Here is a 17,079-nt window from a genome sequence, read left to right on the forward strand (position 1 = left end):
GCGGAGCGGGGACAGCCCGGGAGCGGAGCGGGGGCTCCGGCGGGGACAGCCCGGGAGCGGAGCGGGGACAGCCCGAGAGCGGGGCGGGGGCTCCGGCGGGGACAGCCCGGGAGCGGAGCGGGGGCTCCGGCGGGAGCTCCGCAGCTCAACCCAGCGCCTTTCCGCGGGCGCTGCTGCCGCTCCCGGGTTCTCCATGACTGCAGCTGGAAACCCGGCAGGTTACGGTTTTCCTGCTTCACGTCCCTGACCAAATCCCTTCCAACGTGGCCCTGGCACTACCGCAACAGCCCCTGCCTGCTGCAGCCGCCGGCTTGCAGCGGGGCGCGGTTTATCCGCTCGGTTACGGTAAAAGGAGGCTTCGCTGCGCCCCGAGCCGCCCTCCTCCCGGGTGCCCCCGCAGCGAAGCCCGACTGGGCCGCACTCCGCTCCTCTCCGGCGCCGGGTTACGAAACGCCCCGCTTCTGTGGAAGCGGAGCCGCGGGGCCGCTCGCCAGGCTCCGGGGCCTGACTCAGCGGCGAGGGCAGGGGAAGGAGGCGGCCTCAGCGTGGCCCCTTCTCCCGCCTCGGCCGTGTTTGCGGGGGGGGAGGCGCCCCGTGTAGCGGCAGCGCGGCCTCACCTGCCGCTGCCCCCGGGGAGGGAGCGGGGGGTCGGCCGGGCGGGCTCCGCCCGGGACACGCCGCCACGGCCGGGCCAGGTCTCCCCCCGCCGCCTCTCCTCTCCCCTCCGCCGGCGCTTCCTTTTCCGCCGGGCGGGGCGGGGGGCGGTCGCGGCGGCGCCGCTCGCTGATTGCAGGGCGGGCGCTGCCAGTCCGCCGCCTTCCCCGCGCCAGCCGCGTCCCAGCGCCGGAGCCGCACGGCCCAGCAGCGAGCGCCCAGCCCGGCCCGGCCCCGCTCAGCCGCCCCCCATGGAGGAGCAGCCCCACCACCACCATCACCACCATTACTACTACTACGGCCACCACCACCACCACTCGCAGAGCGCCTACCTGCCGCCGCCCGACGGCCGAGCCCAGCCCAAGCCGCCGCTCCGACACGAGCACAAGCACGGCGGCCCGCAGCACCAGGAGACGCCGAAGCGGAGAGCAGGTCGGGGCGGGCGGGTGGCGGGCCGGGGCCTGTGACCTTCGCGGGGCGGCGGTGGGGCCTTCCTCCTCCTCCTCCTGCTGCTGCTGCTGCTCCGTCTCCTCCTCCCCCGGCCCGGCTGGAAGCTTCTCCGCCGCGCTGGGGCCGCTTCCTGTCCGCCATGTTGGGGCCGGCGCGGCTGCGGGAGCCGCGGGGCCCGGCCGGTGCCGCCGCCGCCCGCCGGGCACGTGGGGCCGGGCCGCGCCGCCCCGGGGGCCGCTGCCCCCCAACCCGGGCCGCGCCGAGCCGGGAGGGTGGCGAGGGGGTGAGGCGCTGGTTAAAAATTGATGAGCGTAAAAATCAATGACTCAGATAAGGCGGAGGGGCCCGGCGGCGGGGAGACGGCGCGGCCTGGCCGGGCCCAGCCCGGGGGCCTTCGGCTGCATCCCCCCCCGGCCACCGGCGGGGCGCAGGGGACGCGGCCGCGCCCCGGGCCGGCCGGAGGGGCCGTGCCGAGCCGCCCCCGGGCGGGAGCGCCGCAGAGGCGGTGGCCGGGCAGCCCCGGCTGGGGGGTGCGGGGGGGCTGCTCCGAGCGGGCTCGGAGCCCCCGCGTTATTCCTGGGGCGGGTGGGGCGGCTGTGTGTCTGACCAAAATGTCCTTTCGGGGGCTTGTGTGGGTTCACAGCAAGTGCGTGATTACTAGAACAGACAGAACGCCGCGTGTATATATATATATATTTTTTTTTTTTTTTCCTGAAATTTTTCCCTTACATAACCGGGCGGGAGGTGGGAAGGGCGGTGGGGCTGGGGGTGTCCGGAGCCGGGCACGGTGCCCCCTGTGCAGCCGCTGCAGCGGGAGGGACCTCGTCAGACACACGCTAAAATAAGTTACTGGGCAAAAATAAGTTGACTAGTCATTTCACTGTTTGCAGGGTGCCCGGGTTTTTAATATGCACTTACTCTGACACCCCTCCCTCTCCGGCTATGAAACGATTTGTGAGGTTGCCGAATGCTTTTCACCTGTTTGTTTTGACTTTTTCCCCCCCCCACCCTAAATTTTGGTCGTGGCTCTTGTGTGTCCACGCCAGAGCCAGCTGTGCCAAATGTTGGTTTGGAGAAAACTCAGGCAGCTGAGTTGTGAATACTTGAAAATTGGAACTAGAAACTGCTGACACACTGACTTACTGAAATGGATTTTGTTCTTCATTTTATTCTTACACTCCTCATCTGCAGTGGTCTTATGACCGCTCTGTTTTGTTTCATTAACAAGTGGTGTCAGAAGTCTTGAGTCATACAAGGTCAGCTATAACACGTTGCTCTTGAGGAGGTTTCCTCTGCGTGCTCTTCTAAAATACTTGATTTTTTTGTCCTTGACTCAGCTGAGAATTCCATCCTATCGGTTTTCTCTGGGATTAAGTATTTATGGTTAATATTCTTAACAGCATAGTTGAAAGTTACAGCGGCAATTGTGGTGGTTACAGATACTTGTGTGCAGTAAAATCCTTTTTGATCCCTCTCGGCAAACTCAGTCGCGGAATTTCTGTAAAGATTCCTACAAGGATTCTTGTGTTCCTGACTTCCAGAGAACTTGAGCAGTTACATCTGCCAGACATCTGACTCTCCAGGATGTGAGGATAACAATGATTTTTAGTATAGCAGTTAATTTCAATAACATCGGCAACAACAAAACCATTCCTTTTCCGAGCTGGAGTTTTGCCCGCTCTCCTTTTTGGGGGGACTCCGTGGGCTGTGCTGACTTTGTGGCACCCTGGCTGCAGATGGAGCCTTAGGGGGGTCAGTGGCTGCGGGAGATGGGGTGAGTCTGGGGAGCGAGGACGGTGCTTTTCCAGGAGGAGGGAGCCCCTCTGCTCCAGCCACTGCTGGGCTCTGTTTGTTGAGTTGGGTACAACGTGCTCAGCGGGGCTTCAAAGCTTTTCTTGGGGTGTTGTAGCTGAGGTCCTCAAAAGCAATAGGTCTCTGGCCAGAGATTTAAAAAAAAGGTTGAGGAAGGTGAGTTGGTTCAGTCTGGACTGTCCTGGGCTTCCAGCTCCGCTGGAGTTGCGCTTGAATTGCGCTCTCAAGATCCCCTTTAGAACTGTAAGGCCTAGAAATGGACTCGAGAAGCAAAAAGGAAAGCTGAGAATACAGCATGATCTTGGGATTTGATAAGCTGGAGCCATCAGCAAGTGCGGTACCGCTCGGGTCTCCCAGGGCTCTGAAACGCCGGAGTTTCTGGGTGGGCAGGAGGCCAGCTGCCAGCGGTGCCGAACAGTGCTTGCAGGGATCCATTTCTTCCCAGTTTTAGCACCTTTCCACAGCTAAAGAGCACACGTGGGGAGGTGTTGGTTGCTATTTTGAAATGAAGTGAGGAGGTGCAACTTCCAACTGGACCTGCATGTGTCCTTTTGGAAAACTTGCCTTTGTGGGGTTTTTTTTCTCTTTCCCTTTATTAGAGGCGCTTGGGAGGAGGGTGAGCAGGAGGCTGCTGGTGTTGCAGGCTTGTGAGCTGATGGAGATGATGGCAGTAGGCCCTTGTTCACAGCATGGATTCTGAACCTCAACAAATCTTGCAGCAAAGGCAGCGGATCCCTCTGTCTCGAAGCATCCTGGGAATTAATTTTTTTTCCTCTGTATGACTTGGAAATAGTAGCTGATGAAATAGCTCTCCAGCTTGACCGTGATCTTTTGTACAGGATATTTTCTTTGCATAGTATCTGTATATTCTTTAGCTATGTTTTGTTATTTGTACATCACCCTGTTGTATGTGAGAGTCAGTAGCTGCCGGTACTTTCTGCTTAACCCTTCTTGTCACGATTTCCAGCAAATAAGCATTTGCTTTTGTACATCAGAGATGAGATATTTTCCTATTTTAAGATGTCTGCTTCAGGAAACTGGATATGTTTGGGGCTGATTACAGTTTTCTGCAATCAGAAGTTTAACATTTCACATTGTAATTCTTGCCTTTTGTTGGTTTTGGCTTTCTTCTAGGCTACGGAGAGCTAAATGGTAACGCAGGAGAAAGAGAAGTGTCATTAAAGGGCCTGTGCTCTGATGAAACCGCCACCCCAGGATCCAGGGTACCCAATGGCAGCCAGCAGCTCGTAGACACTACGGCGACCCCAAAGCAGACTGTGAAGGCCAGCGCTTTGGGTAAAGCTGGAATAAAACCCAAGAACTTCATTCAGAAAAATAGCATGGACAAAAAGAATGAGAAGTCCTACGAAAACAAACACAGAGAAAGCCAGTCCTCAGACAAGCCAGAGGGAGTGTCTATTCCAAACGGCGTGGTAACCAATAATTCTAGCTATATCACGAATGGCTACGTAGGCAAAGGGGCCGATAATGATGGTAGCGGCTCTGAGAGTGGATATACTACGCCTAAAAAACGGAAAGGCAGGCGCAACAGTGCCAAGGGTTGTGAGAACTTGAATCTAGTACAGGACAAAATAATGCAACAGGAGGTCAGCGCACCGACCTTAAAACAGGAACTTGAGAGTTTCAAGCCCGATTATAGTGAACAAAAGGGGAACCGAATTGAAAATACTAAACCCGTTTGGAAATATGAGGCTGGGGCTGGTGGAGCAGGCCGGGGAAAGCCTGGGCTTGGGGATGTGCAGCGAAAGAACTCTGATGCCAAACCTGGGATTAGCAGCAAGAAGTTTGATGACCGGCCCAAAGGAAAGCACGCATCGTCGGCTACGTCTAAAGAGGACTCATGGACCTTATTTAAACCGCCTCCAGTTTTTCCAGTAGACAATAGCAGTGCTAAAATTGTTCCCAAAATAAGTTATGCAAGTAAAGTTAAAGAAAACCTCAACAAAGCAGCGCAAACCCCATCCACGTCGTCTTCGTCGTCTTCATCATCCGCCGGGGAAACTCAGGCCCAAACATCAAGTCGACTGTCCCAAGTCCCCATGTCTGCTATGAAATCTGTTACTTCTGCCAGCTTCTCCAACGGGCCAATTCTCGCAGGGACCGATGGAAACGTCTATTCCCCAGGGACCCAGCCACTGCTTGCATCTGCTGCTAGTACCCTACCATCAACCTCCTCCGAGTCAGGACCCCAGGACATGAGTACAACTTCAACAGCTCTCGAACAAAAGAAATCTAGCCTTTTTATCTACCCTTCAAATATGCAAACTCTGCTTCTGGGTGCAGCGCAAGTCGATTTCCCATCACAGACGAATCAGCAGAATCTGGGAGACATCTTCCAGAATCAGTGGGGCTTGTCTTTCATAAATGAGCCCAGCGCTGGCCCCGAAACTGTTGTGGGGAAATCTGCGGATAATCAGTTAATGGAAGTGACATTTCAAGGGGAATATCCTGGCACTTTGGTTTCACAGTGTGCTGAAATCATTCCCTCAGGAACTGAACAACCTGTGTTTCCCAAGGCTTACGAGCTGGATAAACGGACTAGCCCTCAAATTCTTAGTGCTATTCTTAAGCCTGGGACTGCTGTTGAGGGTGGTGTCTTAGCTTTGGAGTCGCATCACACAGGTGACCTACAAAAGGCAGACACCGGTAGCCAAGGTGCTTTAGTGTTTCTTTCAAAAGACTATGAAATGGAGAATCCTCTGGCCTCTCCTACGAACAATTTGCTAGCCTCCGCCAAAGAACAGAGGTACCAGAGAGGCCTAGAAAGGAAAGATAGCTGGGGTTCTTTTGACCTGAGGGCTGCTATTCTATATCACACTAAAGGTAATGGCTTAACTTGCTGCCTAAGGGTGTTCTCTTATCTTTTTTCTTTTATTTTTTTTAAGTGCAATCTTCTAACATGATGTGTTCCTTACAGCAACTCTGGTTGGTTTAAAAATGAGCTTTTTGCTTATATATCTCTCAATACGGCAATAACGGTTTGGGAAAGTTATTCAAATGGTTGTTTAATTAATGTTAAGAGGTATTTGTTTCCCCATTCCTGTGGACAAACTGAGGGATGTTGATGGGGTGATACTTAGCTGGTGTCTCTTACATTTTAATTCCTATGGAATGAGCAGGTCCTCCTAAGCCTCTCAGCACGGAAGGAGTTAAGTGTGTAGGTTCACCTGCTGTGTCCCAGCTTTCCCAGGTGAAATTCTGTCACTGAAAAGGCATCATAGTCTGTACTCACACCTCTACCTCCAAAGTGTTGCAGTTTCTCCCCTGGGCAGATCAGGCCATGAAATCACGGCTTTAAAGGAAGAAAAAAATTATTCCTGTGGCTTTACATGGTGTGATTTATTTTTTTTAAGCAAACCCCACATACCCACTTTTCCCTTGCCAACAGCAAGGCAAATCTTTGCTTATCAATTCTACTGCAAGCTGCAGATTGAATTCTCTTGTTGTCTTTGTAGGCCACATCTTTCAGATGATTTTATTGCTTTCATGGAGCCCTTTGTAACCCAGCTCTTTTTTTTCCTGTTTGTGGTTTGGTTTGTTTTTTTTTTTTTTAAGACTAAAATGACTCAAACATGATACAGATGCTTTAAACTGGGAACAAGGAAAGGGAAGCCTGTGGGATGTCTTGCTTTCTGCTTTAGCCTCAGCCCCAGAAGTTTTGTGGCAGGTCTTGGCTGTTGGTCCTGGCTTGGTATTAGTGGGAGCCCAGCTGCATGTTCCCTTTTGTCACCGTGTTTCTTCCCTGTCCCTGATAAACACAGGGGCAGTTCCTTTTTCATTCACCCCCTTCTCTCTCCCTGAAGGGAAAAAGGTGATCATCCATTTTTTGTTTACTCCTCCGCATACATATGTGGGTAACGTCTTGTCTGCAGAGTGGTTGGGATTTTGGTGCCATTGGCAAATTTGGTGTGTTTTGACCCACTGCCAAGTTCTTAAGTTACCTGTTCACAAAGTCTTTGTATAGCATACAGAATCTTAGATGCTTTCCTTTAATAATAGTAAGCCCGGTCATTTAAAAATAATCACTCCAAATATTTTTCCAGGTTATCACGCTCTCAAGATGTTAACATTTTAAGCTCTAGGATTCTTGAGAAGAGTGCTCCTCAGTTGATTTTATCTGGGTCTTCATCCTCTACACTCTGCTCAGTCTATTCCAGTATTAAAGCAAGCTTTCCGTTCTCATTTCTTGTGTCTGCCTGCAGCCTAAATCCCAGTTTCTCATCAGAAAATGGGGGTACCAGGCACTAGAGCATGGTGTAGAAGTCCTGGGCAGTCCTCTTCTTAACAGTTTGCAAATTTTTCTAACACTAAAATCTGTCTCTGTTTTTGTCAGCCTGAACTTCCTTGTAGCAAAGCAGCTCTGCACAGCCGCAGCAGGACTCATCAGTTCGCACTGGCTGTGTGAAAGACCCCAGTAAAACAATAGTAACAACAGGAAAATAAAGAACACTCCCTTCCCATGTCCTCTTAACGAGGTGTTAACTTCAAAGTCTGGCTGAGTTTAGTTCTCCTACACACAGGAGTTAATTACACTTGATGGCAAGAATGGACACCTAAAGCACTCTTTAAAAAATAATGTTTTCTGCTCTTTTCACGGTTCTGCGTGTGAATGCTCTTGCTATGAGCATCCCGAGCAAGCACCCTTGTGACGCCATGGGGAAACTGGTTCCTGCCCCATCACTGCTCTATGCCCATTTATTTTATTTTTCAAACTGTGTTTGTACCAACTTCAAGATGTTACTTAGGGGTGAAAGATGATAAATGTTGCTAATCAGTGGTGTCATTAATGCAGTGATAGGGCTGCTCCAAACAGCTTGAGCCTGCTTTTCTCCTACTTAGTCTTCAGGTTCTATTGCTGGTTTACAAAGCAGGAGATTAGGCTAGCCTAGTAAGTCTTCTGTGATGATGTTGTGTGTTGCATTTCTGTGTGTGTTCAAGTCCTTTGGGGTGAGTTGGGTTAAAGGGGTATTGGGAGGAGCAGCATTTTTTTCAATTTCTGTCACTGCTTCTGTCTGAAAACCACGTGTTTAGATTTGAAAAGCTCTGCCCCATGCAGGTGGAAAACAGTCCCCTCTTCACGGCCGTGATCCTGCGGGTGAGCTCCTGTGGCACCATGTACTGCAAAACATTTGAAAAACGGAGCTGCCAGGATGTGTTTGCAGGACAGCAGAGCAGCGGTTAATTCCCACATCACTCTCTCCGTTTATATTGGGCTGTTTTCCTGAGGTCCTGCTCCTAACCAACCAGTTCCTCTGCAATAGGAAAGGAATTATTTCACTCGCTTTATTTTTCACAAGCTCCTTCCACTCCTCCCTGTTTAGGAGAGTGAAAGGGTTTCCCTGAGCCAGTGTTAGGGTGTCCTGGGCAGCTGGATCCTCACGTTGTTTGGTTTTGATTTTGAGAGGAGAGTGAACTTCTCCCTCTTTGCATTGATCTGTTTGCTTTTGAGCAAAATCTCAGTCGTTTGATCTCCAAATCTGCCCTGCCTCTGGGGTTATGGACACACAGAAAAGCGATTGCAGGGCAAGGACAGGGGGAGCGCGGAGCTCTGGTGGGGTCCCACCAGTGCAAGCTGCCCGTGGTGCAGAGTCAGAGCTCTGGCTGTTGCAGCGAGGAACGGGCTCCAGCACGAGCGGTTGCGGTGCTTCGACCTGTCTGTCTGCCCTCGTTTGTGCTGCTGGTGTCTATAGCAGTGATCAGGTCGTGTGGATCCTCATCTTGGACTGTAAACAGCCCATGGGAAGCCCTCCAGCTTGCTCAGGCGTTTTGTTCCAGGAAACCAGGCTTTCCTGGGCACGGTTTGCCCAGTGACTGCACGGGGCATTATAGATGGTAATTGCTTCACAGCTTCCCTGGGAAGGACGGACAGGGGAGGGAACGCGCAGGGTGGGCTGTTCTGGCACAGTGACCCCGTTTAAAGCCCGTGTGCGGCTGGGTGGCTGCAGAGCAGAGCGAGGTCCTGGTCAGGGAAGCCGTGCTCATTTTTGTGTTTTTTCCCCAGAAGTTGGGGCACTGGGAACACGCCGGCAAGGCTGATGATGCACCCTCCTGTCCTTCTCTTGGATGCTTTTTGTGCTGGTTTCCTCTGTGCCCCTGTGCCGTGCTTTTGTTTTTTGTCTTTAAAGGGCAGGAAGACTCCCATGATCATCTGACCTGCTTGACTGTAAAACACGATCCTTCAACGCGGCTGCCTTCATTGACAGCCCGTGCCGCTCAGCGTTTGTAATGCTGCCTTGAAACACTCCCTGGTGACACAGCTGATTTAGCAAGGTAGATCTAATTTAGGTGAGCACTGGTGGGCTGTTTATCTGGTTAGAGACAGGGACAGTAGCTTTGTATGAGGGACTGGAAGGACCAGGAAGGAGTGATGCTTTCACTTAAGGCCATTGTCCTGATCTAGGTTAGAACTGAGCTCCCGCCTTGGTGTAGCATTGCCAAAATCTTCATCTTTTGGAGGTAAACCTGGTCCTCGCAGATTTTTTTTTCAGTCCTTCAGAAGAGGAGGCTGGGGTGTATCTCAGCTTCACTTCTATTAAAATCAGTATCTTCTAACTGCTTTAATCCTCCTTTTAAAGACAGCTGGATTAAATATTTCATATTGGAATGATTGTCAATGCTTTGCAGAATTTCGTCATGTTTAAACAGTTGCAACCTTCCAGGCTCTGTATGGCAAACCTTGTGCTGGGAAACTCGCTATTTTGCTTGTCCTTAGCTAAAAAGCAGATACTTGAGGTCTCCAGTTCACCTGCACAGGGGCAAAGACCACATAGGTGGAGGAGAGGAAAATTCAGTGTTTCCCTCTTGGGTCTTGGCCCCCAGGTTTCTGCCTGTGCTGCTTTGTTCCTTCTCAGCATCTCGGTTGCGCCAGCGTCTCTGCTCGCATGAAGAAGCAGAAGAGCAGGATGGAAAATAGAGCAAGGCAGCGTGGGCCAGCCAGGAGTGGCGTTTGCTGGAATGGTGAACTGGGTCAGAAGAAATAGCAGAGCTGTGAATTCAGCAATTTTCATCCTTTACATCAGGAAAAAAAAAAAGGCCTTGGGTTCCCATCCCCCTTGGTGGGAAGGGGTTAGATCTCAGTCTGCTTATGGTCTTGTGGGGCCTGAGCTGTGGGGCAAAAGCTGATTTAATTATCCCTCAAGTCTCTGCCTTTTCCAGTTGTCAGGATGAGTACAGTGTATTCGATACAGAGATGAATCTCCACAGCATTGAATTTTTAATCTTTGCTTTGTTTCTGGGGCAATCTCCTCACTTAATTGTTATGTCCTGCAGATAGAAAGAAGAAAAATCAGATTGAGGATGGTCCCTCTTTGTTAGTTTTTTTAGCTCTTCATTTTAGGGACCATTGTCAGTTTGTATGTTAGATTTATAAGCACAAAGAACTAATCCCATGGCATTATGCAGACACTTCTGTTCGCAGAGGCAGCCTCCCTAGCAAGGAAAATGTGCGTAAAAGTACCTGTCTTAACAAGTTATCACGGAAAGCCGCCTTTCCCCTCCAAGGTTATGTACCAGTCCTATAAAGTTTATTGACCTATGAGGAATCTCACCACAATTCAGCAGAGCGTGCCTTGGTCTGTTCCTGACATCAAAGCCTTCTTCCACCGACCCTTTGTTTTGCTGCTAGTCCCCAGAAAAAGTGGGTTTTTTCCCCCTGGAGCTTGTTAGGTGGATGTGGCTGGGGCTGTCTAACCCAGGCGATTTCTCAGTGAACCGGAGGGCTGTGGAGAGGTTGGCTAATTGTAAAAAAATCCTGGAAAACATGAGGTTGGATGGGGCACAGGAGGTGACCTAGTTCTGCCCCTGGCTCGCAGCAGGGCTGGCGTCGATGCCGGATTGTGCAAGAGTTTGTTGATGGCGTTTTCTCCAGCTGGGTTGGAGTCTGCTGAGAAGGAATTGGGCCATTTCCCGGCCACGCGTCCCGTTTTGGGAACGGTGACCCCTGTCTGTTGGTCAGGTCTTGACCTCCCGCTTTGGGAAGCCGCAGTGTCGGGGTTTGGGTCGGTGTATGAGAGGTGGGCTCAGAGTTGTGGTGAGGACACCCCGTTTCCCATGCAGGAACGAGCGATGCTGAGAGTCCTTGCCCCAACTTGCCCTGGAAGCTTCATCCAGGGAAAGTGGGCTCAAGAAAAGAGCTCCTTGAACCCAAGGAAGAAGGTTGGGGGCCTCTAACATGACCATCTTGTGGGGGCTGCCTTTTCCTCCACCCTGCGTCCATGTGCTTGCTGCCTTGGTTTGGAGCTGGGGCTTATGCCGCGGTGGTTCTGCTGAGCTGCCAGGTCGGTCTCTCGGTCTATCCAGCCACTGCTACTTGTCACAGCCTCTCGGGACCATTGTAGGTGACCACAGCCTGTAACCAATGCAGAAGTGGGAGGAAAACTCACTCTAAGGTATTACCAAGTAAAACAAATCATAGAATGGCATCTTAAGATTGAAGCTAGTTCTGTGTTGCAGTTAGCCTAAGATTTTTTTTTTTTCTCCCCACTCTGTCGTTTCAGTTGGTAAATGTGCTTAACCCTGCTGTCCTGTATCCATGTGCTGCTGGCCAGGTGGAGGGGAGACCTTGTACTTGCTCTTCTGACAGCAGATTATCTTCAATAACAGTTTTGCAGCCAGTTGGCTGATGCCAACTGAATTTGGCAACTTAAAGCTTTTGTTATTTTTTTGATAGTATCTCGCTGTCCTATTGTCAGACACATCTTAATATAAGCAGTTCACATCCTTGGGGTGCCCAGTGAAGTTAGGAGGATGTGGCAGCACAAAAGAAAGCGTGTTCTTTTGCATGGAGATACAGTAGTGGGCAAAGCTTCAACCTCTGCCTTATATTTGATGCTCTGATGTGGACGAACCAACATCTTGAGAGTATTTTTGTCTCCTGCCTTTGGGAATGGCTGTTAAAGTAAGTGATGTTCTTTAGCAGTTAGGAAATGATGCATCTGCCTTCACTGAATGGAAAACTAGCTCTGCTGGAGGTAATTTTAGTAGCTGGTTCGCTTTACTTCTGGGGAATCTGCATCTGTGGGATGAGGGAGTTATTCCCTTGCCAGGTTGCTTATGTTCCTGGGGGTGTCAGAGGCTGGTTACTATTCCCAAAGCACTTGGGGTTCCCCAATGAAAGTGCAAAATATTGCTGTTATTATCGTGGTGCAAAAATAAACAGACCTCGTAAAATTTTGTCAGGGCCTTCCTACAAAAGACTTAATTGTGCAGAGAGGGCTGGCTGTATTTATTTGTGTGCAATTTCCTGCCCCGGGGAGCTTGAGGTTGTAGCGGACAACGGCCAGATGAAGGGTTGGAGAAGGGATGCGAACATCCAAGCGATTGATGGAGGTGACACTTGGCACACATCGTGCTGAGGCCACGGGTTTTGTAGGGTTTTTTCTTCTTCCTTTCCCATGAGGGTTAGTTTACTTATTGCCTTGTTTTGTGCTTTACTGCACATACTGTCTAGCTTAATAATTCATTGCCGTTCTCTGTTCTTAGCCCCTACCGAGGTCTTGTCACCCTCCTTTCTGGCAGGAGGGAAAGATTGTTCTTGCAGGTTGTGTTCCTACCAAATGCTCCTCTTCTATAATATTTTCTTTTAAATTTGGACGCAGGGTACACTTTGTGTCTTACAAATATTCTAGCTCGCAAAATTCCAACTTGATAGTGCCTAAATGTAGTTATTTTGAATAGGTCTCTAAAGATGCGACTTTATTTTGGGGACTTTTTAAAGGAAAGAGCCTTCTGTTTGTTCACGTGAACAAGAAGAACATTTAACTTTGCTGTTATTTCTTAGGTAAACAGAAGCATCTGCTCTTTCAGCAAGAACTGGGGAGGGTTTGTTTGTGTCCAGCCCCCGAGTGTGTTGTAGAGGCCAACTGGGGAAGGAGCTGCAGCCGGTGTCTCAAGCATCGCACCTTGTTTTCGGGCGCTGTGTTGGCAGCAGTTTCGTGGCGATGTTTGCAGAGCCGTCTCTGCGTGGTGCGCACGCTGTGAACCGTGAGAAACTCGCTTTGTCCAGCGGGTCTGATTTCACACGCACTAAGCACCAACTCCTAAAAATCATATCTCCGGGCTACTTGTCGAGGCTGTAACGTGGGAAGCGGTGTTGGAATAGTGAAGGCTGAAGTTGAGGTTGTGATTTGTAGGAGTGGAGAACGGTGGTGACATTTCTGATGCTGGGTTTGGCCATCTGACCCTTAAGACCGTGTTACAGCCGTTTCTCTGCCTTTTATTGCTGGATCGTTCGCGTCAAATTTGTGCAATCCTGTGGGCTGGGCTGGGGGTGGATGGGGCTGGGTTTGTCTGAAAGCATCGGCACAACTGCAGCGGTGTCATGCCGCGCTCAGAAAATTAAAATATGTTTGGAGTTGCCTCTAATGGCAGCGTAAATCTGCGTAATAACAATGGTCTTCTTGTTTTCCCTCCACAGAAATGGAATCGGTTTGGAATTTGCAGAAGCAAGGTAAGGATATTGGAAAGAATAAATAAACCACATTGCTCTGTTCGTTGGGATGGGTTGTCTCGGTGTCCAGAGATGCCTGAGTTTAGTTCTTCGGTGCCTGCTGGCACCAGGTCGATCTGTGTTTTGGATCACTAGGTCAGGATGGGAAGCTTTACCACAATGGTTGGGGGTTCAGAGAGAAGCAGAGTCTCTAAAAGAGCAATAAAAAGTGTCAGATTAGATTAAATGACTTCTTCCCATTGTGTATTGGGGGTCCTAAGGAAACGCTTATTAATGGCCAAGTACTTTGCAGATCTCTTCTGAATATCTGCAGCCACAGGTCCGGAAAGTCGCTTGTTGAAGACTTAGGATTTTGCTTTCTTTGCAGATCCCAAAAGGATAATCATTTACGATGAAGCCATGGATCGCCCGGATCAATGAAGGTAGCAAGACGAGACTGCCTGTTCTAGCCTGTCTGCAGCATTTGTGCTGTTCGTGGGGGACAAAAGGCTTTTATGCTCCTTCTAAATCTTCAGTGCAGCAGAGGAACCATACCTAGAATCACAGGATAATATATACAAATATATATATAGTTATTTAAAAATGGCAACTGAAAGTAATTAGACTTCTTAAGGAATCAAAAATTTATTTCAACGAGACTACACACATGATTATTTAATCTCCGGTACCGAATAGATTTTTTTTGTTGTTGTTGGTTTGTTTTTTTTGTTTTGTTTTCTTTTTGTTTAAAGAGTGAATGCAAGTGATTAACGAGCACAGACTCAATTTACAAGCCCGGTTCTAAAGTTCCTGCTGTCGTCTACATGGGCAACAGCAACCCACTGGAGAGGCATTTCCACTTGACAAGGTCTCTGTTTCTTGTTCTGTGACTGTAGTGACACACTAATCACAGGGAAATCAGGATGATTCACCATCCTCCATCTCCCCTTCCACCTCCCTCTTTGTGTGTTTCTTTGGGGTTTATTTTTTTTCTGTTTTGTTTTTCCATTGAATGCTGGAGAAACACCTTGAAGTTTGCAGAGTTTCTTTGTTTTATTTTCCAGAGAATTATAATCCGCATGTTTTGCCAGGATTAAAGCAGCCAATCCTATGCTGGGATATTGTCTTAAAGCATCATTCTTCTGGGGGAAAGATGGTAATATTGCAGTTCTAGGATTCATGGTGAAGTCACACAGTTGACCTGGCTCCGGTTACACGTTGGACTATTGCAACCGAAGTGTTATTTCATTTTAAAAGATAACATGCAAAAATAAGCAATCTGTTTAGGCATTTAATATGGAAAAAAAATCCAACAAAAAAACCCACTGTTCCCACAGTTTAATGCCATTGTACTACTGGGAGCAAAAAAAAAAAAATAATCTGCTTTCAACTGTAGGTGCTTCATATTTGCTGTCTGTCTCCTAACACTAAATGTGCTGGATTTTTTTTCCCATTTTCATTGGAAAACTGAAGAAGAATTGAGTTCTGCTAACTTTCACCCTTCTTGAATTCTTTCTTTTCTCTTTAAAAAAAAAAAAATCAAAAAAAGGAAAAAAAAAAAAGGGAATTTGAATCCTTTTCAATTTGTCTGTAGAACGCCAATGGCTGGGCTTCCTGCACCTGCCCATTGGAAACGCTCTTTTATATTTTAATGCAGTCTGTGTATTTCTGGGCTCTGCTTCTAATGATCTCTTAATAAAAATATATTTTATTACAAAAAATGGAGGACTTAGGAATGAAAATAATAATTTTAAAAAATATATATATGTCCCAAGGAAAGGAAGAGCTTCCTAGCAGCGGTAGAGAAGGCTGAGCAGCCTGCGGCTCCGGCGGTGTCCGCCCCTCTGTCCCATTGCCGCTTGTGTCGCGCATCCAAATCGTCCTGGGGTCGGGTAGTTTTTCTGGGTTTTTGAAAAGGTTGAAAATTCACAGGGTCCAGCGCAAGAGCAATGGGTGAATGAAGCAAAAATGGGTTTTTTGACCCGCCCAAAGCTCCACATCCCAGTGCTCATCGTGGGCGTTTGTGGCTGAATACTGGTTAATATATATGTGGGCAGTTGATGTGTCCTAAATTAAACTGGACCCTACGGGGGCATTACAGGAAACAGATAGGCCCAAAACTCTTGCCTACCCCTTGTGCTTAGATATATCCACTTTTTTTTCCTTTTTTTTTTGTTAACTAGGAGTATGTAGCATGCATTTTTTTAATTGTTTTAATAAGACTGTTCCTGAACGAGACACTTAGGTTCATGGTGGGACAATGAAACTTCATTCTGTACCTTTTGTAAGATGGCTAGCTTTCTGCCCTGCTTAGGTAATCCATAGTCAAACTTTTAAAACTAACTCCATTTTATGTATAAAATACTATATAGTATAATACTGTAGTGTAATACTATATAGTAATCATGTGTTGTATCAGTCCAGGTTCGGAAATGTGTGGTTGGCCAGTTGCAAATAGTTCTGTTTCACCTCTAAACTGTACCACCGTTACAGGTGCGTGTTCACTTTCAGATGTATAACATGTTTACAGGTGTGCCCGGCATCCAGTCCTCCAACGTTCCTATTTTTTTAATTCTGTCGAGTCTCTCAACCGCTTTGCCAAAAGTCGGAATCGCCTCCGGCTCTGCTGCTGAAGAGCTGGGACGTTCCTGAGCTTTAAAGTGTTGAACAAACTGCATGGTGGGACTGGGAAGATTAAGGTGGAAGAAATGTTCTTTTTTATTATTATTATTATTATTTTCCCAAAGCGGAAGGCTAATAGCAAAGTTCCCAGTTTGTTTTACTGGCTTTAAGGCTCTGCTGTGTATTTATTTGCCTTGTGTAGTCACTTGTCGCCTTAAGGTCTGGGTTCCATTAAAAGAAAAAGACAAAAAAAAAAAAAAAAAAAGAAAAAAAAAAAAAAAAGAAAACCAAACCCTGTTTTGCTTCCCTGGGGTCTGCGCTGTCCCGTCCCCAGGTCCGCGCTCAGGGCTGGCGCGATGCAGAAGCTGAACAGCAATAACGTGGCTTGAGCCGGACTCTGCGCCTTTAGGAGGATCCCAGTCTTGCTGAATATTTGCAGATGCTCATCTTGGCCTAGTCCTGTCTGTCTGCTAAATAGCAAAAGAAGTGCTGGGAGAGAAAAAAAAAAAAAAAAAAAGACAAAAAAATAAACCAAACCACAGTTCCGAGTGCTGGGTGGGGTTGGTTTGTCCCCCGTGTTCGTCCCTGCTGCTTTTTCTCGCCGCGCCTGGTCCCCATCCAGAAACACCCTCTCTGCTCTATTTCTGACCATCTTCTCTCTTCAGGTGTCTGTCTGTCTGTCCATGCTGTGTGCGGTTAGGAAATCCTCCCTCTGAGCTCCTGTAGCCCCGGCTTGCTGGGTGTTTTTGGGGTAGAGTGTTGCCTGGAGCCAGGCAGGACCGCGGAAGAAACTTCCTTGTGTAACTCGCCCTGTCGCTGCCTGCAGTCCTGAAGTCCTCACACAATTCTTTACCGAGCACTTATTAAAAATATCTTCAGATTTAATCTGTTTTCTGATTATTTTTGTGTAAACTTATTAAAAAAAAAAAAAAAAACGGAAAAAAAAAGCCCTGAAATTGAGCTGTGACTAATTTAGCACATTTAAGTAATGCTAAGGTGTTACTGATAAGTCTCATGTTTTGTTTTCGTTTGACTCGGAGTATTAGTACTGTAGCATAAACCAAATAGAGCCCGGGAGGGGGTGCAGCCGCCCC

General features: G+C 48.7%; 1 protein-coding gene across 2 annotated transcripts; it reads left to right on the forward strand.

Moving 5' to 3' along the window:
- The first annotated feature begins 827 nt into the window (after positions 1–827).
- On the forward strand, positions 828–16,255 carry NUFIP2 (nuclear FMR1 interacting protein 2). Of its 2 annotated transcripts, XM_065647468.1 has the most exons (5): positions 828–1,086; positions 4,051–5,760; positions 13,352–13,384; positions 13,752–13,806; positions 14,116–16,255. In XM_065647468.1, exons 1-4 carry the CDS (start codon positions 906–908, stop codon positions 13,802–13,804), a joined length of 1,977 nt encoding a protein of 658 aa, XP_065503540.1. In that variant the 5' UTR covers positions 828–905; the 3' UTR covers positions 13,805–13,806; positions 14,116–16,255. The 2 variants fall into 2 exon arrangements, with proteins under 2 accessions (XP_065503540.1, XP_065503539.1); XM_065647467.1 differs by having other exon boundaries at positions 13,752–16,253.
- The last annotated feature ends 824 nt before the right edge of the window (positions 16,256–17,079 follow it).

This window comes from Caloenas nicobarica, chromosome 17, assembly GCF_036013445.1.
Source record: "Caloenas nicobarica isolate bCalNic1 chromosome 17, bCalNic1.hap1, whole genome shotgun sequence".
NCBI lineage: Eukaryota > Metazoa > Chordata > Aves > Columbiformes > Columbidae > Caloenas > Caloenas nicobarica.

Coding starts and splice junctions, on each gene's coding strand:
- NUFIP2 (XM_065647468.1), top strand. CDS start 906: ATGGAGGAGCAGCCCCACCACCACCATCACCACCATTACTACTACTAC. Junction 1,087..4,050: donor GACGCCGAAGCGGAGAGCAG/GTCGGGGCGGGC, acceptor GCTTTCTTCTAG/GCTACGGAGAGCTAAATGGT. Junction 13,385..13,751: donor TTGGAATTTGCAGAAGCAAG/GTAAGGATATTG, acceptor CTTTCTTTGCAG/ATCCCAAAAGGATAATCATT.